Below are 23518 nucleotides of genomic sequence, written 5' to 3' on the forward strand. Positions count from 1 at the left end.
GTTAATAGTTGCAGTTATACAAGGTGGGTGCTTTCCTTACCAATAATTGAAGCAGGTAAAATGCTAATATGTTGCCATTTTCCTCAATCTAAACTTTACATCACACCAAACAAAAACTTTCATCCAACCTGTGTTCCGCTCCCTGGTTTACTCATTCTGTTATCATGTATTAAACAAATTGCTGCTCTGTGCCAAGCACTGGGCAGCACAGAGTTGACTAAGATCTGATCCCTGCCTGCTGCCCACAGTCTGGTGTGGAGGAGCAGTGTTACCCACATGAGAGGGGCCCCTTGCCCTCCCCAGTGTCCCAGAAGGAAGGCTTTGCAGAAGACAAGGCTAAGGAAGAGTTAGATAGGGGGAAAGGGACAGAAATCTGAACAGTTAGGTTCTGTGAGTGGAGAGCTGACAGAGAAATCACCCGAAGAGGCATCGGGCTGCAGGAATAGTCACAGAGTGGGTCCACCCCGTCACTGCACAGACCACAGGGCCCAGGGATCAAAGCAAGCCGATGAGCAGGCAGGGTGCACTGCAGCTGTGCTTGTGCCAGGCAGTGCCCCAAGCCCCAGGGTGCTTCTGAGCCCATCCCTCAGCCGGGGGCTCTGAGCTCCCTCAGCCCTTCTCAATGGAGGGGTCGTCATCGTCTGGCAGTGATGACTCACTTGCCCTCACTGAGAACAAAGTTCGATAATGAGAATCTTTGTTATGGACTCAAGTTCTGAGCCAGACAGACGTGCGCCCACCTCCAGTTCCAACCCAACCCATCCAAACCACCAGCCTCTGGTGCTGGCGATGGCAGCTGTAGGTTGGGGGGAGTCCAGAGTCCTTCAGGTTGAGTTTATTATTAATTTTAGTTTTACTGGATAATTGAATTTTTCCTCTTTAATTTCTTTTTTCTTTTTTTGTGGTACGGGGAAGTGAACCCCTGGCCTTGAGTGTACTAGACAAAGACAAGTGCTCTTCCATTAAACTACATTTCCAGTCCTTGTTTCTTTTAAAAATGGGAGGTGTTTTTGCTTTCTTGACCACTGGTTGAAAGAATGTAGAAGTATGGTACTTTCTTATATATCTCTACCCCTGCCTTCCATTTTCTCCCATGAGCATGGTAAATGGTTGATTTTTGTTGCTGACTTTTAACATTTTACTCTTCTCTAATTGGATGGGTATATTATGGAAGGTTTTTTTTTTTGTTGGTTTTTGTTGATATCCCCCCCAACCCCCTTCCCTTCCCCTCAAGCTGTTTTCTGTCTTACATAGTTTTGTATCTTTTTTTCTCTGGTCATGTTTCTCTTGGGCTGTTCTGTTCTAGTTTGAACTTCTTCCTGCTATGGATAATGTGCTATTTTTTAGATGCAAGATTATTATTTTAGGTGAAATTCGCTTAGTTCCAAAGCACTTTTTACCTCTTTCAGATCAAGGAAATATTTAGGGAAGTCATCTTTTCTTTTGTTCAGAAGTTACCTTTATCTTTATACTGTATAAGCATTATTCATTATTTATCATTCCTGTAACTACACTTCTGGAGTAAATTATTCTTTGTGCTATTTGAATAGATGCTTCCCTTTTCTTCTGGCATTTGATTAGTAAACTTTCCTTTTATTCTACCATTGTAATCTTAAATTTCTTTAATTAGATTATATCTTAGTTGCTTTGACATACTCAGCATCTCAGGAATTGAGCCATTTTATCATTTTAAAGTGACTGTAGTCTTCTAACAGAAATACAGTCAGTGCAGTAAACAGATTGGGGGCAGCAAGGAGATTGGGTAGCACGTACCAGGGTGCAGCCATGTGTAGACAATTCTATTCAGGTTCCTGAGGCAGTGAGTTTTGGGGAAGGGCTTTAGTCAGAATCTCACTCTCTCTTCTTTCTCTCCCTTTGTCACACCCATTCCTTAAACAGGCACGTCACATTCACACATACTCGATGTCTGGCTGTTGTCTGTGTTCCCTTGTTTGGACAGTTTTCATTAGTTAACTGAGCAAACATTCCTGTAAACTTCACAGTCATTATGGATGTTGAAGTCACAGCCTGGGCTAGAATTCTGATTCTGTTGCTTTCTCCTGTAGTCTTTCTCTTCTTTTTTTCTTTTTGAGATACGATTTTTCTCTTGTTGTCCAGGCTGGCTTTGAAGTCTGGGGCTCAGCCTCTGAAGGGCTGAAACTACAGGTGTGTACTACCATAGCTCTATCCATAGTTTTAATTACCTGGCTTAACTCCTCTCAAGCTCAGTGTCTAAATATGTGTGTGGAAAGGCTGTGCAGGAGATTATATAATTGACAGTTGGTTTGCCAACAAACACTAGTACCACACACTGAAGCCAGATTACTTGGGTTTGAATTTTGGCAACGTGAGTCTAGATTTTGAAAAAATCTTTCAATTTTTTTGTGCTTTGCTTCTCCATCTATAATAGTGCCCGGTGCATAGGTCTGTTAGGAATCTATAAATAAAAACATGCTAAGCACTTACAGTTATGCCAATTTAGGGTCAGTTCTAGATTAATGCTTATTATTATTAATAACAAGCCTTAACAAGGTTATCAAAATAAAATCCTGAACTGCATGTGAAATCTTTTAATACAGTATGTTTCTGGGGTTTTTTTTTTTGGTACCGGGGATCAAACTTGGGTCCTTGTGCTTGTGAGGCAGGCAGCAGAACCACTGAGCTAAATCCCCGGCCCAATACAGTATGCTTCTGTTTGAAGAAGTTTACATTTTTAAATATGTTCCTGCTGACTTGAAGCACCAGTGGCACATGCATGACTGTCCCCATCAGGTGGCTTGTACCACTGGTGGTACAAACAGATCTAATCACTTTTATTGGTATTTTTACCAGTAAAGTTAATAAAAATCCCCTGATGGGACAATCATATATGTACCACCAGTGGTTCAAGCTGCCCAGCAGCGAGACATATGAATTACAGCCCTGTCGTGAATGTGTTAAAACTCCAAGAAGTCTTTCTCGAGTTAGAGATCCTTTGTGGTACTGGTTACCCTTACAGTAACTTTTACTGTATAGTAGATCTGTAAACAGACGGAAGAACTTGAGCCCTCATTCGTTGCCGCATTGTCATATTGCCACAGTTGCATTGTTCCACTTTCATTGTTAATAGATTCCATTCAGTACCTTGATGTCTGGTAAGGAGACTAGACTGTCCTGGTGTTTGCTTGCTGTGATTCTGTTGGTGTTTTCTTTCCTTGTTTCCAATAGAACGAGATGGTCCGGGAACTCGACGGCCATGTCCTCAAGTGTGTCAAAGACCAGAATGGCAATCACGTGGTTCAGAAATGCATTGAATGTGTGCAGCCCCAGTCACTGCAGTTTATTATTGATGCTTTTAAGGGGCAGGTAAGTGACTTAGGAAAGAAATAAAGGAAGCAAATTAATGAGTGTTTCTCTTGTGAGCAGTGAACAGAATAGGATTTGTGGCACGCTCTCAATATGCTTTGTTTGTCTGAGACTGCAGCAAAAAACAGTCCTCCAAAGTGGCTCTGTTTTACCACCCTTCTTTCCTTACGTATCTTTGGGACTTTTCTTCATCATTAATACAGATGTCTGCTCATGTTGGAATGAAACACTGTCATCAGAATTGTTAAGATGAAATCTCATAATTGCTGAATAATTTTTTCCTTTAAGTAGTATCCTAATATTTATTGATTGGATTGATTAATTGATCTTTTTTTTGAGACAGAGTCTCAGTATGTAGTTCAGGCTGACCTTTAACTCACTGTATAGCCAAGGCTGGTCTTGAGTACACAGTGATCCTCCTGCCTCAGCCTCCCAAGTGCTAGAATTATAGGCATTCTGTACCTTGCCTGGCTATTCTAGTATTTAAAGGGTATTTTAAAAATTAAAGTCATTTGCAGAAGTAATGTAGGTCATACATGAATATATCTTTAAAATAACTGTGTGTCCCTTATCTGAAATTTTTTGGAGGGGATATGGTTCACATTGATTTGAACTTCATTAAGTGGCCACCTAACCAGAGATAATACTTGCATGTCAAAAGTCTGTTCTTAGCATCAGCTTCTAAGTTGTTATTTTTTTGGCTTTTCCTGAATTGCCTCTAAATTATTACTTTCCTTTTGCCAAAAAATAATACGCTCAGACTTCTAAGTTGACAGGAGCGTGAAACATGCCACTTTTTTATGTGTAGTGAAAATCAGGTGTAGGTTATCAGGTGCATGTACAGTTAAGCCTAGATTGGTAAATGGTTTTGACTTTTTCAAGTTTTGTAATTTCTTCAGTTACTGCTTAAGTTACTGGTTAAGTAGACTACAGTTAGGATTCAGAGGGTCTTGAAAGACAAGACTCCATGTGGAAGCAGGGTATGGTAAGACCCTGAATATGCGTGCCTGTGTGCATTTGTTTTGAACATGGTGCTGGGGGAATGGAACCCAGGGCCTGACACATGCTAGGGAAATGCTGTACCACTGAGCTGTATCCCCCCAGCCCAGGGAGAAAATATTTTCAAGATTGAAATGTCAAACAGTTGATATCTACAATATATAAAGAACCTGTGTAACCAAAGAAAAGAATACAGTGTAATGAGAAAAATGAGCCCAAAACATGAAGTAACATTTTACAGAAGAAACACAGATTGCCAGTTGACATATGGAAAAAAAGTTGATTCCATTAGTAACGAGGAAAATGCAAAAGGAGGCCCAAATGACTGAGTGTTTCCCACCCTTCAGTTCCTGTTTGCTGGTGGGAATGCAGGGTCTTGCATACTGCTGATAGGAATGCATACTGGCACAGTCATTTTGGTACATAATTTAGTTTCATCTTTTTAATTTCAGCATTTATATTTCCACTGATCTAGTACTCCTGGCCTGGGTTCACATCTCGTGTAACATCTGCACAATGTATGTTCCTTAAGACCTATTTAGACCTGTTTAAAATAGATTATTATTCCATTTATGGGAACAGACTAAGCAGTGTGGAGGTCCATGAGCTGGATATTGGGTTTCTAAAATACTGACATTCAGCCAGCAGGATCCTGTATACCTACCTATGCAGAATAACCTACAGAATCATCTACTGTCTTGTAAGTGAATGTTGGAAATGTAATGTTGAGTGACATTTCCTGCATTGCTCTAGGCTCTGAGTGTAGCATTTTTATAAAGCTAAACTCAAGCAGAATCATACAGTATATTAGTATCAGTTTTAAGCATAAAGCTACATATATAAAAGTCATACATAAAGCTCTCAGTGCAGTTACTGACACTTGATGGGAAAATATCCAGTATATATTAACTATTCTTACTGCTTCTGTCATTGTTACTGATTACAGATCTGAGATGCATGTCCTTTAGCTTGGGTGGGCAGAATCAAGATTGAATGTCTGATCTAAAGGCCATGCATTTTTTTTTTTTTTTTTGCGGTATTGGGATCAAACTCAGGACCTTGCACTTGCAAGACAGACGTGGTGCCACTGAGCTAAATCCCTGGCCCTGAAGCCCATGCACTTTTCTGTTGCTCAAAAGCCAATAAAACATCCCAGTTAACCTCAGAAAGTTGTATGCAGTTGGTGTGTTTATGGGAAAGCATTTAGGATTTTCTTCCAGCCCTCCTTGCTTGCACTGGATAAGTGGTCTGTGCTTGAGCACCTCGCTCCCTTCTCTTTTTAAAAAACCCATCTTTTGGAGAGGCCGTTGAGTGACACTCTTGTTCTTTTTTTTTTTTTTTTTGGTACCGGAGATTCAACTCAGGTCCTTCTGCTTTCGAGGCAGGCGGCGGAACCACTGAGCTAAATCCCCGGCCCTCTTGTTCTTAACTATGTGTTTTTCGTGACTGTTTCTTTCTGGGCTTGGAAAAGTCTGTTTTTGTTCTGAATTTATACAAATTAAATGAATTTCCAAAATAATTAAGGAATGGATGTATTTACGTGCAAGAGACACATACTCCTTGTTATTTGTAGAGAGAAGTTAAATACCTTAAGTTCATTTGTGAAAATCAGTGCGATAGTGTGTATAAATTCTTTTGAAGCAGTGAAAGTGGTAAGTGTCATTTTTGCCTTTCTTTATATGTTGTCTGCTCTAGGTATTTGTTTTGTCCACGCACCCTTACGGCTGCCGAGTGATTCAGAGAATCCTGGAGCACTGTCTTCCTGACCAGACTCTTCCTATTTTAGAGGAGCTTCATCAGCACACAGAGCAGCTTGTACAGGTAGTGGGGTTGCCAGTAGAGGCACTGCTTACACAAGTGGGCTTCAGTGTGTCCTGGGAGACCTGCAGCTGGTGTGTTTTGTCCACATAGTTCCAGAAGAAGTTAACATTCCTTAAGTACCATGGAGTCTTGAGGGCATGTCTTTTTTAGCAGCCCGGTTTGTGTTTCGTGAGTATAGCCTGGACCTCGGAGTTAGAACTGACTTCTGGAGCTGCTGTGGATTTTGTCACCTTAGACCGTTTAATTTCTCTAGGTCGCAGTCTCATCATTGTCAGACCAACTAAGTGTATTAGTTGATTGCTTCTTTCAGGCTTTGTTACTTTTCTCTTGTTCTGCCACTGATTAAATAATTAGCTGTGTTTGTTTTGGACATAAGTCTTTCCAGTTTTTATCTATTACAGAAAGGTACAGCAAACCATTTGTATTTTGCTAATGACTCTATTCTCAGAAGACTACCTCCCCTCCCCTTTTTAAATTATAGGCCTACTTTTTTGTATGCACTAATTTATGAAAAATTCAACCAGAACCTGTAGATAAATAAATAGATAGATAGATAGTTGGATAAAAAGATATTCCCTTGTCTAGAAATAATATGTTCCTATTTTATAATGATAAGGGAAATAGGGCTGGGGATTTAGCTCAGTGGTTTCGCTGCCTGCTGTGCAAGCGCAAGAACCCAAGTTCGATCCCGGGTACCAAAAAAAAAATCCTTGGATAGGGGAAATTGTTATTATTTATTTAAAAATTCCCTAATATTAGTATTCAATAATCCATCATGGTGAATAAGAAAGATAGGGATTACTTAGATGTAAGACTTAAATAAGCCACAGAACTGGTTTTTATATACATTTTTACTTCTCTTGTTTCTTTAAACAGGATCAGTATGGAAATTATGTAATCCAACATGTATTGGAGCATGGTCGCCCTGAGGATAAAAGCAAAATTGTAGCAGAAATCCGAGGCAATGTTCTTGTATTAAGTCAGCACAAATTTGCAAGGTATGTGCTTTGAGTTCCATGGTTTCTATTCCAGAAGAGAAGATTACATAGTAGTTCAGCTATAGAAAGAATGAATAATAATTCTTTTAAATATTTTTTCAAGCATACCTAGCTTTAAAAGTCAAGTAGTTCTACAAAGTAAGGGGTACATGAAGCCTCTTTTTTTTTTTTTGGTACCAGGGATTGAACTCAGGACCTTGCGCTTGCGAGGCAGGCGGCGGAACCGCTGAGCTAAATCGCCGGCCCACATGAAGCCTCTTAGGTGGGCCTCTCACTACCCTAGAGTCAGCCACTGTGAAATCTGGGGACTGTGATTTAAAATATAGGACTTTGATACACTGGGCATTGCATTAACTGAATTGTTTGGAACTATGGAATGTTTATTACTCAGGTTCCTCTTTTGCCTGAAAGACAGGCAGTTTATAGTATCTCTGTAGGCCTCAACATTCTCAGAATCTCATCTCCAGCTTCATAGTGTCCAGGCTCAAGAGTGAAGCATGCTAGCTGTTCCCAGGTTGAGAAAGATGTTTTAGGTGACTTATAAGTAGCAGAGGCTGGAGAAGAAATTGATGACTCTTCCATGGATTTAGTGGGATGGTCTTCAGGTAGGTTCTGGCTATCCTGCTATTTATATAACACAGTGCTTTACATTTTTTGAATATTTTCTTTCCTGGTTTTTAGGATAAATTGCAGGGCAGGTAATATTTACATAGTTTTTATGTTTATTAATATTTATTTTTAATTTATAAAATCTTAGATTTTAACATGAAAAATAGAGGAAAGAAATAAAAGCTCCCAAAGTGTGATGATTTGAGAGATAAGAAAGAATGTTTAATAGAACTATTCACCTGTATGGTAGTTGCCCTAGAAAGTAGCTACTTTCAAATCATTAGAAATTTCTAAGCTGTAGTTAAATGACTATCTTGCAGGCTGGTCAGCAAAGGTGCCCTGTACTGGGTAGGTATGGATTTTTTAAGGCTCTTTTCCTTCTTCATTTTTTTTTTGTTGTTGTTGTTGTTGTTTGTTTGTCTGTCTGTCTGTTTTGCTTTGTTTTGTTTTTGAGACAGGATCTTGCTGTGTAGCCCAGGCTGGCCTTGAGCTTACACCTATCTTCTGTCTCAGCCTCCCAAATGCTGGGATTACAGGCATGAGGGTTGTGTGATCCAGAGTAGCTCTTTCCCCCTGCATGAACTCTTTGCTGGGGAAACCTTCAGCCATGCTCTGCCCCCACTCCCACATCCTTCCTACCAGGTGTACTGGCTCCAGCAGTACACATACATATAGTGGGTATTGTTCTTTGACATCATGCAGCATCATTCCCACAGAGCCACAGGTGCAGGGTAGTGGTGTCTGATAGAGCTAAACAGCAGTGAGTAATCACTCTTGGATGGTAAATATCCATTAGTGTGGCAGCATATAATTTAATCAGCCTCTACAGTCCCCACAGATTATGGAAAAATGGTGTTTTAGTGGAACCACATTTCTCTTTTTCTTTCCCAAGAAGATGTATTTGTGAAATGTTCAGAAGTGCAAATAGGCCTTAGGATCCTGTGCTTACATTCCTGATGGCAGGATATAGTAGTTTCCCAGTGGTGCTACGGCCTGTGGAAGCTCCTTCACTGAGTCTGGAAGCCTCTGCTTAGTGCCATGCTCTGTGCTGGCAGCAGGAGACAGGCATCAGTGAGACTTGTTCCTGCCTTCCATAAGCTTATAGAGGTGAGGAGAGGATTGATAGGTTAGGGTAAGACCTCACTGACTGTTGGACACCTCAGATGGTGGAGGTGGAGGCTCTTTAAGAGCTGACAGTGGGTGGATTCATTTTCCACAAGTGCTAGTTGTCTCTTGCTGCACAGGGGATCCTCTCCTAAGACTTTCCCTGGATCTGTCTCATTACAGCAATGTTGTAGAAAAATGTGTCACCCATGCCTCACGTACAGAGCGTGCTGTGCTCATTGATGAGGTATGCACCATGAATGACGGTCCCCACAGTGCCTTATACACCATGATGAAGGACCAGTATGCCAACTACGTGGTCCAGAAGATGATTGATGTGGCAGAGCCAGGCCAGCGGAAGATTGTTATGCATAAGGTAGGTGAAGTTGAGCAGAGTCTTAATCAGAGAGAAGAGGTGAGGTGCAAGGCCTTGGGTTCATTTCTAAAACACAAAGGAGGATTGCCTTTTCCTTCAGGCAGTCACTGGACTATACCCTGAATTCATTTTCTTTTTATGTCGAGTCACCAGTGCCCTCACATGTCTGCCACTCCTGTGAGTATATTAAGCTCAGTTTTTGTTTTTTGGGGGTTTTTTTTGGTACTGAGGATCGAACTCAGGACCTTGCACTTGTGAGGCAGGTGGTGGAACCACTGAGCTAAATCCCTGGCCCCTAAACTCAGTTTTTGTGAGGAGTTTCTCTCCCTGGTCTTTTAAGAGATCAACTTACCAGTCCAGCAAGTGAGCCTGCTCCCCTTGCTTCTATTTTCTCCTCCAATCTTGTTTACTCATTCCACCAACATCTACTGAGCAGATGCTTGCCCAGGGGAGTATATCATCTGACACAAGGACCTAAGCCTAGTCTGTGCGAGGCGCTGGGCAGCACAGAGTTGACTAAGATCTGATCCCTGCCTGCTGCCCACAGTCTGGTGTGGAGGAGCAGTGTTACCCACATGAGAGGGGCCCCTTGCCCTCCCCAGTGTCCCAGAAGGAAGGCTTTGCAGAAGACAAGGCTAAGGAAGAGTTAGATAGGGGGAAAGGGACAGAAATCTGAACAGTTAGGTTCTGTGAGTGGAGAGCTGACAGAGAAATCACCCGAAGAGGCATCGGGCTGCAGGAATAGTCACAGAGTGGGTCCACCCCGTCACTGCACAGACCACAGGGCCCAGGGATCAAAGCAAGCCGATGAGCAGGCAGGGTGCACTGCAGCTGTGCTTGTGCCAGGCAGTGCCCCAAGCCCCAGGGTGCTTCTGAGCCCATCCCTCAGCCGGGGGCTCTGAGCTCCCTCAGCCCTTCTCAATGGAGGGGTCGTCATCGTCTGGCAGTGATGACTCACTTGCCCTCACTGAGAACAAAGTTCGATAATGAGAATCTTTGTTATGGACTCAAGTTCTGAGCCAGACAGACGTGCGCCCACCTCCAGTTCCAACCCAACCCATCCAAACCACCAGCCTCTGGTGCTGGCGATGGCAGCTGTAGGTTGGGGGGAGTCCAGAGTCCTTCAGGTTGAGTTTCATACATACGTGTGTGAAGGCAGAGGGAAAGTTGGGAGATATGTAGAATTTAAAGCATGTCTTTTCATTCGTTCATCAAACACTTAAGTATGGCAGGCCCTCCTCTCAGGAGGCTTATATTGGTGAACACCATATGGTGCACAAATTGGCACCATAATTCCTGGGAAATAGGGGTTCGTAGGTGGGGCAGCGTGTCTCTTGGTATATGTGAGTACAGAGAAGGCTCCTCAAGGGAGAGGCATTTGCATAACCCTTTTCAGGAGGAAGGAGCTTGGTATGCAAAAACTTGGAGCCAGGACAAAAGGCTGAATCTGTAAGAAGTTTGGCAAGATCAGGAGGGCAAAGCTGTAATGACAACATCACCTCCACATTCCAGATAATTGTCCTGGCCAGTTAGTATTTTAACTTGGAAGAGGGAAGGCACTGATGAAACTTGAAATAGCTGAGTCAGTAGCTGGTGACAGCTTCGGGATTGAAGAGAAGTGGACCAAATTGTGTTCATATCAATAGGGTTTCTTGTTGGTTAGTGGGAGAAGTTCTAAGAGTCCCTCACAGTTGTCTCATTCTTTCATTAGTAGACAGTATCCTTTTCAGCAAAAGGGAATGTTGGGAGAACAGCAAGTTGATTACTTTCCACTTTCTGTTGAGCCAAAAAACAATACAGTGCAATGAGAGATAGAAAAAGAGGGGGGGCGGCATTGTTGCATTCTTTTTTACAGGCAAGTTTAGGGAAGTATTAACCAAGTTGTCTACTTCACATGGCTCAGAATTAAAATCTGGATGTTTATTACTTGTTGTTTTCCCAGAGAATGTAGTATTTGATTTGAATCTGTGTCCTGTGTGAGTTCCTAAGTGGTTTCTAGATCTGGTAGGCCCTTCCTCACTTTGAGGGCACGGCTGAAAGATGGTTGCACTGCTAGAGCTCTCCCCCTCAAGCACCCATGACTCTCATCCTAGTGTGTTGGTGTGTGCACATGCAAATTTGAATTGGGAAAATGGGCTTATACACCATGGCCCTTTACTCTCTGTGTGTAAAGATTGGTGGTGGTTCAAAAGAGAGAAAACACTGAGCTCATAGAGAATCACCACCTCTTGGTCACTGGGATGCACCAGTCTTCCTGAGATAGATCAGCCCAAGAGCAGGGCAGAAGAGAATGCTTGAGGGGTGAGCCCCAGACCATAGTCGTCAGGTAGGGTGAGGGAGGAGAGAAGAAATTTCTGAAGAAGGCAGACAGTTTGGGCTCATATAACTGTGTTAACCCTTGTCAGCCATTTCATCTTGACTGAATAACAGTACCACTCTGCCTTCACTTTTTACCAAATCAAATGGGGCTCGTCACTGGCTCATAATGATCATCATTTTTGTTGTTACTCTGAGCTTTCTGTGATCCCCTGTAAACGAGGGATGGGTCAGGTGGTGAGCCCAGGGTTCATGGAACCCAGAAATAAACCCTCATTTCCTCAGCCTGGATACAGTGTATGAGGCCAGGATGCCAGGGTGTGCCCTTGTAGCGTGGCACCGTGCAGCTGGCCAGTCGGTGTACTGTGTGTCTGCTGTCCTGGGAGTGGGCCATGTCACCTGGCCTCTGAGCCCTCACATCCTGTGTCAGTGCTCACGGGAAGAGCTGTTCTCCTCATCTGATGGGTCATGAAAACTCCGAAGCTCAGGAGACTTGCTGAACCAGTGAAAGGCATCGCTGTGGGAGTGTGCGTGTGTGCATGATGGTTTATCTATGGGTGCGTGCCAGAGCTGAGGCCAGCATAACTCAGCTTGTCTTTCCTCCTCAGATCCGGCCCCACATTGCAACTCTTCGCAAGTACACCTATGGCAAGCACATCCTGGCCAAGCTAGAGAAATACTACATGAAGAATGGCGTGGATTTGGGGCCTATCTGTGGCCCTCCTAATGGTATCATCTGAGCAATGCACCCCGATCCCATTACTGCTGACCTCACTGGCCCCTAGCAGATCAACCAGCAACCCGAAATGTCCTAGTGTAGAGCCTGAAATGGGCACATGGTTGCTCTGGGATTGCTCCCTCCTCCAAAAAGGAATCAGTCAACCAGTGGAAAAGCCTTTGTAAATTTAATTTTATTACACATAACATGTACTAATTATTTTTTTTAATTGACTAATTGCCCTGCTGTTTTACTGGTGTATAGGATACTTGTACATAGGTAACCAATGTACATGGGAGGTCACATATTTTGTTCAATGTTGTATCTATATTCCATGTATGGAAACTTTCAGGGTGGTTGGTTTAACAAAAAAAGTTTTTAAAAAAGAAAAAAAAGGTTTTTAACTCATTTGCCTCATTGGCAAGTTTTGCAAATAGCTCTTCCCCACCTCCTCATTTTAGTAAAAAATGAAAACAAAAAAAAAACCCAGGAAGTTTGAATTTTAGTTAAATGACCCCGAACTGGCATTTAACACTGTTTATAAAAAGTATATATATATAATACACACACATACACGCACACATATAAAAAAAAATGAAAAACGTTTCAGAATTGCTAAAACTTCAGTTTATGACATTGTGTTCATGAAACTTGTGAAAGCCGCTCCTTTTGGAGATGCTAGTGTACCGAGGAAGCTGATGTGGTCCGTCTTGCGAGGAGGCACAGCACCCAGAATGTCTTTCAGGGCCGGGTGGGTGTGACTGTTTACTGCCTACTGGATTTTTTTCTGTTAACATTGAAAGGCAAAATCTGATTATTTAGCATGAGAAAAAAAAAATCCAACTCTGCTTTTGGTCTTGCTTCTATAAATATATAGTGTATACTTGGTGTAGACTTTGCATATATACAAATTTGTAGTATTTTCTTGTTTTGATGTCTAATCTGTATCTATAATGTACCCTAGTAGTCGAACATACTTTTGATTGTACAATTGTACATTTGTATACCTGTAATGTAAATGTGGAGAAGTTTGAATCAACATAAACACGTTTTTTGGTAAGAAAAGAGAATTAGCCAGCCCTGTGCATTCAGTGTATATTCTCACCTTTTATGGTCGTAGCATATAGTGTTGTATATTGTAAATTGTAATTTCAACCAGAAGTAAATTTTTTTCTTTTGAAGGAATAAATGTTCTTTATACAGCCTAGTTAATGTTTAAGAAGAAAAGAATAGCTTGGTTTTATTTGTCAGCTAGTCAGAAAGTAGTGAGATCCTTTCTAAATGTTATTCTGGATGATTGAGTTCACACTAGTATTTTTTTCTTTTAACCCTAAAAAAGTAATGTTTTGCTTATTTTGTGACAGTCAAAAGGACGTGTAAAAGTTCAGCCATGCCCCAGTTTTCCTTACAATCAGAGCTCCTCTCACCTTGTAAAGTGTGAATTGCCCTTCCTTTTTGTACAGAAGATGAACTGTATTTTGCATTTTGTCTACTTGTAAGTGAATGTAACATACTGTCAATTTTCCTTGTTTGAATATAGAATTGTAACACTACACGGTGTACATTTCCAGAGCCTTGTGTATATTTCCAATGAACTTTTTTGCAAGCACACTTGTAACCATATGTGTATAATTAACAAACCTGTGTATGCTTATGCCTGGGCAACTATTTTTTGTAACTCTTGTGTAGATTGTCTCTAAACAATGTGTGATCTTTATTTTGAAAAATACAGAACTTTGGAATCTGAGTTTGTGCCTAACTTTAAACCAACCAACCAACCCCCCCAACCCCCACCCCACACCCTAGTTATGCCCCAGAACAGCCTCTTGCTTGCCTCAGCCTCTTTTTCTGCTCTTTTTGGGGGGGGGGTACTGGGAATCGAACTCGGGACCTTGCGCTTGCGAGGCAGGCGCCGGAACCACCGAGCTAAATCCCCAGCCCTATCTGCTCATTTTTTGAAGGAGCTAGGCGGGAAGAATTGGACTAGAGTAGGAGGGTCAAGCAGATGGCTCATGTTTTGTTTTGCTTTTTGAGACAAAAGTCTCTCTCTGTAGTGCAGACTGGCTTTGAACTCACTGTGTAGTCCAGGCTGGTCTTGAACTCATGGCCCTCCTCCTACCTCAGCCTCCCGAGTGCTGGGATTAGAGACGTGTTCCACTACGTCTGGCTAAGCTTGAGCCCAGTTGACCCAAAGATGTGTTGGGTTCGCTTTCACAATCAAGATCATTTGCATAAAAACCTAAATTTCCAGCTTCTGTTGGAAACATTTGCTTCTTGGAGCTGAGTTTGTCTTCTCCAGGCCTGTGCCTTGTAGTCTGATCCATCCTTCAAGGGTGCTCTTCCTTCCTTTGCCCTTCTGGCCTGGCCTCTGTAGCATATGTGAGAAAGCCCTGTGGTTTGAGTTAGATGTCTCCAAAGGCTGGGCAGTGGGTCAAGTGTCTGGACTGCTTCAGTGCCTGCCTGGGGCTCTGCTTTCTCCTCCCCCTCTCCAGTGTTTGGGCTGGTTCTGTCTGCATTCTGCCACCTGCACTTCAGGCTGCCCGAGCAGTCCCAGTGTCCCAGCCTACCCTTATCACCCTGATGGGCAACCTCTCCCTGCTTGTAGTGCAGGAAGCCCCTGCTCACCAAGTGCCTGTCACTCGTGCTGCATCCTTGGTTCACCACCTTTGCTCCAGGAACAGCTTTAGCAAAAGCTGAAACAAACTTGGGTCCATGTTGATGACTACAGGATGTGCTCGGGCAGGAGGGCCATGTGGGAGGTCATACCTGGAGGAAAAGGTGGCTGGGGAGTACAGGTTTTCAGTTCAGGACTGGATTGTGCTTGGACAGCTGCAGAGTAGCCTGGACCCAGTGGTGTTCCCCTGCAGTGGCCGTCATGGCCTCCAGAGAGAACCTCTCTGTGGTGTTTGTTCCCTTACATCTGTCTGCTCCTGTCAGTGATTCTGAGAGGGTAGGGCCTAGGTGTGTGAGTCTTTCGGTCTGTAAGGTGGGGCAGTGCCTGTGAGCTTTGTAACACAGCAGCTGGTAAGCAGATGTCCAGTGCTGGCACACAGGAGGTGCTGGCCTGCTGGCTTTCTTCTCTCCCTGCCTGTTTATGTTTGTGCTTTGCACTCTGAGGTTTTTTCTCTCCTTTGGTCTCAGTTTTTAGTTGTTTTGTTTTAGTGGTAATAAAGCAGGGACCTAGGGTAGAAGTGTGATTGCTGCCACTCTCTTATTTCAAGTCTTTGAGGCCTTGAGGAGGCTTCTGAGGATTAAGTTTGATTTAATCCCAACTGCTGTTTTTCATCTGGGTACTCCTGAAACTCAGTTTCTCTAAAATGGGAAATATCAATACCAATGCACAAGACTAGTTGTGAAGATTAAATTAGAAGTTTGAATAGTGCCCAGCTCATAAGCCTCCCCCACATAGAGCTAAATAACCCATTGCTCCCTTTTTTGCGCTGGAGAGTGAAACCCTGGTGTAGGACCTTTGAACTGAGTTATGTCCCCAACCCTCTTACCCCCTTTTGTGAGACAGGATGTAAGTTGTTAAATTGCCCAGATGGGGCTTAGATTCTCTTGCCTCAGCCTCCTGAGTAGCTGGGAGTACAGGGGTGTGCCACTTTTTTGGGACTTTTACTTCAATAAGGGGAGATAAGAAGCAGTCCTTGGTACAAAAATGAAAGTACACTTTGTCTTTTCCCTTCCCATAACCTGTACAGTGGTCATGCACAAGTTTTGGTGAAGAAAACAGTCCTTGGTCCTTATGGAAGGAGATCTAATGTCATTAACTGTAAGCCTGTGCTGCCCAGAACAGTTTCCTTGTGGGTTCTCAATTGTTCTTGTAGGAGCCCTGCCTGCAAAGAATGTGATTCCCCCTGTTACAGAGATCTGGAACTGAGGTTCTGAGCTCTGGGACTGTGGGTTCCCCCTCAACTCGTTCTGTGAGACCCTTTCCTGCTACAGGCCCAGCCGCTGCTGAGCAGGCTGTGCTCTGGGCTCTGCTTAGGCCACCATTTCTTGGTGCTATCAGGTCTGCTCCAAGAATGCTTAACTGGGTACCTGTATTCCTGGTCTCTTTCAGAGTCCTACCAGGGCATCCCTTGTGTGGGTACCTGTTCAGTCTTTGCAGTTTGCAATGCTCACATTTGTGATTCCTTTGGTCCTTGTTGAAAGCCCTAGGAAATGAAGTGAAGTAGATATTTCGACCCATTGTACAGATGAAAAGTTTGAGGCCCAAGCTTCATGTGAGTTGATAACCAAGTGAGGAATTTATCTGAAGTCTCCTGATCCCCAGTCCAGTGCTCTGTCCATGCCTTCTTGCTCTTTGGACCTCCTGTCAGCTTCTGCAATGGTTGCTTTCTCTTTTTAGAGGGTTGCAGAAGGGTAAGGCCCCAGGGAGTGAAGCATTCTGAGAGGAAAGTTGTGACTTTATGTAGTTACTGGTTGTAGCCACACGAGGGTGCTGCTGCCTAGAGCAAGTGTGGAGGCCCCAGGGCACAGTGGTCCAAGATCAACTTGCCCCTGGCTTGAGGGGCTCAGGACCAGTCAGGAGTCCCACTCAGGGAGCAGAGAGGTCTGGCATCTGCCCTGAACCTGCTTTCCCCTTTCTTCACTCCTTCCTGTCCCCAGGCGTCCCCAGTGCATAGGGCTGCTAGGCTCTTGTTCTGGTTGGAGGTGGGAGGATGTAGTCAACTCTCTGGCATAGGCCCAGGCTTTTTCTTTGACTTCCTGTGTGACCCTGGCAAATCCCTGACTTTTCTAGGGTTCAGTTTCCCTAACTGGGCCCTGGAATATTGATTTAATACTCTTGCAGGCTGGTATGGAGTCAACGGTGGGGCTGAGGAAAGCAGTCCCAAGCCTCTGAGTGTATAGCCCAAGGCCTGGGTGCCTCCTGCTGGTACCACACCTCTGGCTTAGGCACCAAGCTCTCAACCCAAGCCCCCAAGTCTTCCTGCGACCAACGGCTTCAAATCTCAGCTCCACCTCACCCTCTGTGGCTTTTGTAAATCACGTGCTGTCCTATTCCTCTATTTCCCCAGCTGAAATGGTATAACTATAGTTCTACTGCACAGGGTACATTGGAAGTCCTTGTTACAGGGCTGGGCCCACAACCACACATAAGAGTTGAGGCTCACATTATTAGTGTTATCCTGCCTCTGATTTCCCCCTGCTGCGTTGGTGGGACACCTTGAAGCACAGAAGAGGACACATTGCCAGGTATAGCTCTGGGGTGGCCTCATGGACTCTGGTGCTGATGTTCTCACCTTGTGGAGTCCCTGGCCACGCGGGAAAATAAGATACTGTGAAAGGGTCGCATGTGACTTCTCAGGCTAGTTCACAAAGACACTGCAACTTTTGCCTCCTCTGAGGGGAAGCCAGTGGCCGTATCTTGGGAACACTGACGCAGCCTGGTGGCAAGGCAGGCATAGGGAGGAACTGAATCCTGCTGGACCCATAGATTAACATATTGGGGATAACCTGCCACCCTGGAAGTACAGCCTTCAGGAACCTGTAGCCTCAGAAAAGATCCACCCACAGACTGCTTCTGTCTTCCTGACCCACAGAATTTACCAGACAACAAAAACGTGCTGTTGGTTAAGCCCTGTGTTTGGCTGACTTGTTATGCACCTAGATACAACTAACACACAGCACAAGTTGCGTGCAGTAGGACTGCCCAGGCAGACTGGGAGGCCCCCAGCTCATGGCATCCTGGTCTGGGGCCAGGCTTACCCTCCCTCTGAGCTCTGGGGAGTCCGTTCCCACCCTAGCTGCCCCTCCCACAGGTCCCAGCCCCAGGGGTGCTTCAGCCTCTGTCTCTTGAGTTCCAGACAAAGAGTGGCTTAAAAATAGTGGCCAGCTGGCTGTGGCTATGGGTTTTCCCTGTGCTGGGCACTGTCCTGGGCCCCCTGGTTTGCCTGCCTCGAGCTCTGGGAGCCATCAGTGACAGGCTTGCTGGGGAGACCCTGGGAAGTTGTAGACCTGGGATTCAACTCCTGGCCTCCCCTCTGAGGTGCTGCCAGATCCCTCCCCCCCTTGCCGTCCGCAGGGTAAAGAAATGCTCACTCAGACGTAGAAGTGAGACAAGGAACAGAGCAGGGACTGTCCCTTCTGGAATGCAACTTGCTGTTCACTGCCTGCCTCTGGCCCTTCCATGCCAGCTCCCACCTCTACAGTGCCAGATCTGCAGCAGGCCTAGAGCACAGCTCAAGAACTGTAAGGGTTGAGCACCAGGCTCCCAGAACCTTGAGAATTCAGAAGAAAATCCCACCCTAAGACGTGTTAAATGTCTCAATGACAGCTGGGCCTGGAGAAAGTGACCACGTGGCCAGGAGCCACAGCCTGGGAGTGGCGGGGAGGCTCTCCCTCAGCTTGACAGCAGGGCTGCTTTAGCCCCAAGATGAGGCGAGAAGGAAGATGTATTTTTAGGGAATTTTTTTCCTCTTTCAGGAAAATGACTCCAAATGTGCAGTTTCTTCCCAGGAATGGGGTTGTTAGTGGCATGGCAGCAGGGGCAGTGCAGTCCTCCTCCTTCCGCCTCCTGTCCCTGCCCATACTGGGTGCTCCTGGCCTAGGTTCCCCCAGCCTTCCCTGGTCCTGTGACTTTGGACCTGTGAGCCAGAATCTAGGCCGGGAGAGTCTGACCCCAAGAATGTCTGCAAAGCACGGGGCAGGGGCCTGGGGGACGGGGTGGGAAGGGAAAGCCTCCCGGGTTCTAGTCCCGGTCCTGCTGCAGACTCTGTGGCCTTGGACCGGTCTGCCCCCTTTTTGGGGCCTTACTCCTCTTGATTGTGGGATGGGAAGATGAAGCAGGTAGGTGGGGACCAAGACAAGGTCACGCTGCTCTGTCCGCTCGAGGTCATAGAGACGCAGCTCCCGGAATCGGCTCAGGCTCATCCACACACACGATGTCAGGACGAAGCCTCAGGCTGGGTGGTAGCAACTTCAGAGCACCTGCTTCCCCAAGGCCTGCCTGTCACAGGCCTGTGGAGATGTCACCACCACCACCGCAAAGCCTTCCTAGATTGCTCTTCCTGCCCATGCCTCTTCCAGCTGTGCTGGCCTCAGACTTCCGCTCAGAGGCAAATGTGCTGCAAATGGGTGTGGCCGAAGTGTCAGGGCCCTCACCTTGTCCCCGCGGTTGTATCTGTGAGCTCCTCACATCATGTCAGCTTCAGACTCCACACAGCCAGGTCCCACCCAGCTCTCTGGCCACCCAGCTTGAAATCCTGGGTGGGGTGAAGGCCTTCCCCTCAAGAAGACCCCTCCTCTGGAGCCTGGCCAGACCTGACCTAGAGATGGGAGCTTCTGTAGCTACAATGGTGGCTGGGACCCATGGTTGGGTCCCCATGGTCCCTACAGGGACCTCTTATGAGTACAGCCAGGCCTGGCCCAGGGCCTCAGAGGGCCCCACCTCAAATCTCCCTCGCTTTCGCCCCTCCCACTCTCACTGCCCCTGAGGCTTTGGGTCACATCTGGGGCTCGAAGCATGTTAGTACCAGACCTAGGAGAGGCCTGAGTTCAAATCCTAGCCCCATGCCTGGTGGCCATGTGCCCTGGAGGTGCCATCAGCCCCTCTCCGTGAACGGACTTGCCCAGCACACAGGATGATTCATGAAGCTGGCCTTGCCCTGCCCAGCACCGAGGTTCAGCATGGCCCTGTGACACTCTGACCAGCCCCCTTGGCTGGGCTGGAGCTCCTCCACTGGTAGAGACTGCGCCCTCCTACCCCTCCCTCCCTAGGCCCCTGCATGGCTCTGCGGGTCCTAGCAACGGCTGCCCAGGCTGGATGGCCACTCACAGAGGCATTGGGTGGCCTTGGAGCCTCTCCACCTTCCCCCAAGAGGACATGTGGACCCTTTAGAGCTGGAGCCCTCCTGCCAGGACCCTGTTTCGGTTCCTGAGTTTTGGGGGTCACTGACCTCTTAGGGCTGCTCTCACCCAGATTTTCCCAGAAGTGAACCTGGGCTCTGGCTCCCATCCTGACTCTAGCTCAAAGCAAAAGAAAGCTGTGGCAGAGGATGTGGGGGTGGGAGTGGAGCAAGGGGAAGCAGGGACCTGTGATTGCCTTGAGCCAAGAAGGCACTTGTGTTTGGAGGCCCCCTTAGGATCACAAAGTCCCCCTGTGCCCTTGGGGACAGCACTGCACAGGGCTAAAAGCTAGAGCTCTGTCCTCACACTGCCTGGCTCATGTCTTGGCTGGCCATGTGCTCAGGGCAGGTTACTGGACTTCACTGAGCCTCAGACGAAGTAGCGAGCAGGTACACACAGTGCTCAAGTGTGCCAGGCTCTCCTGGAAGTGCTAGCTCATTTGTTCCCACAGCAGCAACCCTGAGGGGACTGTTGTTTGTTGCCTCCAAGCCCTAGGCCTGTGGGAGAAACATAAGAGAGCATTTTCTCCCAGCCTGGACCCCGTGAGTTGGAAGCCTGGACAACTCTGGCCCTGGCCCTTCCTATCACAAGGGAATGCTGGGTGCTGAAGAACCGGTCAGTGCAACCAAACCCCTGGGGACACATGGAGTCAGGTGGCAGGTGCTGGCCAGGAGTACAACCCTGAATGAGGTGCATTGGGTCCCCCTGAGGTGCTCCAGAGGCCTCTGATGACCCCTCTGCTGCCTTATTAAAGCCAGGAGGTCTGGCCAAGGGCAGACGACAAAGATCATGCTAGGGTGGCCAGAGCCTCTAGGTGTGGAGGTGGGAGTTATGCAGGTGCCAGGCTGAATCCGAATATGTCCTCAGGTTGGTGTGTGGATCCCTAAGTGACTCTTTAAGTCAGTCATCAAACACTTCCTAGCACATCTCTAGTCCTTACACTATGGTGTAACTATTAAAAGCCTAGGTCAAAAATAAAAAATTAAAAAAAGAGACAACATGAAAGCAGACGGGAGACTAGTAGGAGAAAGGAGATTGGGGGGAGGGACGGGAGGCAGCGGAGGGTAAAAATGATCAAAATATGTCACATGCATGTAAGAATGTGGCAAAACAAAACTCAGTATTCTGAATAAACAACATGCACTAATGAGAGAGGAAGGGAGGGGGCACCTGGGTCAAGATCTTGCTTCTTACTTCGCAGCTGTGGAGAGCTGGAATCCTCTCCTAACTTCCTGTGCCTTGATTGCTCATCTGGAAAAGGGGGATGATGTATGTGTGTGTATAGGACAGTGCCTGGCACTAGCCAGCTGTATTGAGCTCTTCAGGTTTTGTCCGCTGGGGATACCGAAGTGGACACTAGGGGTACCGAGGGCAAGCCAGACTGAAGGAATGGTGGGGAGTGCAGGGAGAGTGTGATCAGGGTGACACCCGAAAGGAGTCAGGAACCCTTCCTGCTAGAGATGGCACATTCTGAGGGCCAAGAGGGCTGGGAGAGTTGTCCTGAGAGGGCAGTGCCAGATGCTTGTGCGGGTGGCCATGGCAGGGAGTCGAATGCTGGAGTGGGGCTCTACTGACAGGGCACAGAGGGTGACCATGTGGGTGCACCTTGTGCTTGAGGGTAGGGAGTGGACACATGTGCCCAGGAAGACCCGGAGCAGGTGGGGAGCTGGATGAGACCCTCTTGGTCCAGACCTGACTGTTCTAGCTGCGACCAGTGTCTCTGATGAGCAGCAGGTGGCGCTCCTAGCCTGGCCAAAGACTCTCCACCCCCGCCCAGTCCCTGGGATGTCAGGGAAGAGGGCCTGGTGCTTCCCAAGTCTCTGACCTTTGAAGAAGGGCCATGCTCACTGCCTACCTTGTGCATGGAGACCATCCTTATGGTGTCCCTGCTAAATGGCTCTCCGAGCCTTGTTCACTTCCCATGGCAGGGTGCTCACCACCTATGACAAAAGCCCCTGGCGGCTATGGCCGACTCCAGCGGTTCCAAAGTCCTTCTGTGTACCAACTGACGTCTGGTTCCTTATAACCACACTCCAACCCTGTTGTGTCTCTGGGAGCTCCTCAGAGCCAGCCTGTGCCCCTGGGGCTGCTCAGCTTCTCTGGAAGGTAACTTTATGCCCACATCTGGGTCCCTTCCTTTGTAAGTATCATCCCAGCCACCTCTCTCAAACCCACAGGGTGCCAGGCTCATGTGCTATCTATCTCCATATTATAGATGGGAAACAGGCTCAGAGAGGTAAAGTTATGCTAATGTAACACAGCATATAAATGGCAAAGGTGGAATTTGAACTCAGGTACTTGCCTAACTCAGAGTTAGAGCTCTTTGGTTCCCGCTGTACTACCTCAACTAAAACCAGGTCTGCTGGTCCTACTTGACTTTTCTCTCCCAACCATCTGTCCAAGATGCTCGTGGGTCCAAATTCTTTTTTTCCTTTATGTACTGGGAATCGAACTCAGGACCTTGAGCTTGCCAGGCAGGCATGGCGCCACTGAGCTAAATCCCCCTCATAGGTCCAAATTCTGAAAGATTTGGGAATGAGATTTCCAAAGGTTGGGATCTCAGAATTCCTAGGGATTTTCAAACAGCAGAGTTGAAAAGTGTCCCCCTGTTTCTGCAGGATGCCTGCCAGAGGGCAGTGGGGCTGGCCTACAAGCGCTTCGGGGCCTGGACTCTCTTCAGGGAACCCTTTCAACACAGCTCCATGTTAAGCTAAGCTCACTGTTGTCACCTAGGCTTTCTCCGAAGGACCCTATAGGCCCAATCAGGGGCCCCTGACACCTGCAGGCTATGGCTGTCTGTGCAAGGCCGGGTCCCCTCTTGCCTGTCCCTTGCCTTGTCTACACCGTTCATCCTTTTGCTCGTTTCAGTTGAGCTGGGTGTGGAGTCACCGGGACGAGAGAGGAAAGTGGCCAAGGGCAAAGACACCTAGCTCGCCATCATCACCAGGTAACCTTTCCTGTCCCAGCCTCAGCTTCTTCATCAAGGAAGTGTAGGTACTGGCAACACCGACCCCATGGAGTTCCTGATGGATGACTTGAGATAACCGAGGAAAGCCCTCGGCTGATAGCATGGGTCTAATAAATGCTTACTCCTCCCCACTTCCCCCCAAACACCTGGGTGTGGGCGAGCTGAGGCCCAGAAGAGACACATCATTCGTTCCGCACCCACTGCATGCCAGGATGGGCCAGTGCCGGGGACCCAGGTGACATTGGGGGCATTGGGGACTAACGGTGGCAGCTCCACGCCTGCCCTTCTGGAGCTTAGGTGCTAGTGGGGATGCCAATAAGCAGGCACAACGCACAGTGTGTCTGGTGGAGGAAGAACCAGGCGCAGGGGCTGGGAGCTGCTACCAGACACCCAGAGTGGGTGGTCTCCACTCC

The 23518-nt window shown here is 46.7% G+C and overlaps 1 protein-coding gene and 2 non-coding genes across 21 annotated transcripts in view; all 3 read left to right on the forward strand.

The window, feature by feature from the left end:
- Pum1 (pumilio RNA binding family member 1) overlaps positions 1-14033 on the forward strand; it is a 121895-nt gene extending 107862 nt beyond the window's left edge. For all 19 annotated transcript variants that reach the window (XM_021262819.2, XM_013074319.3, XM_013074320.3 and 16 more), the window contains 5 exons: positions 3208-3345; positions 6040-6165; positions 7042-7163; positions 9060-9252; positions 12177-14033. In XM_021262819.2, the coding sequence (XP_021118478.1) occupies positions 3208-3345; positions 6040-6165; positions 7042-7163; positions 9060-9252; positions 12177-12308 (711 nt within the window). In that variant the 3' untranslated portion in view covers positions 12309-14033. The remainder of the gene's footprint in view (positions 1-3207; positions 3346-6039; positions 6166-7041; positions 7164-9059; positions 9253-12176) is intronic.
- Positions 641-725, forward strand: LOC147827219 (small nucleolar RNA SNORD103/SNORD85). Its single transcript, XR_015452854.1, has one exon. It is a non-coding gene; the product is annotated as a small nucleolar RNA SNORD103/SNORD85 (small nucleolar RNA).
- LOC147827220 (small nucleolar RNA SNORD103/SNORD85) lies at positions 10192-10276 on the forward strand. Its single transcript, XR_015452855.1, has one exon. It is a non-coding gene; the product is annotated as a small nucleolar RNA SNORD103/SNORD85 (small nucleolar RNA).
- Positions 14034-23518: the final 9485 nt, after the last annotated feature.

Source organism: Heterocephalus glaber, unplaced genomic scaffold (genome assembly GCF_053883595.1).
Source record: "Heterocephalus glaber isolate CG9 unplaced genomic scaffold, H.glaber_assembly_v1.0 deba00001452, whole genome shotgun sequence".
Lineage (NCBI taxonomy): Eukaryota > Metazoa > Chordata > Mammalia > Rodentia > Bathyergidae > Heterocephalus > Heterocephalus glaber.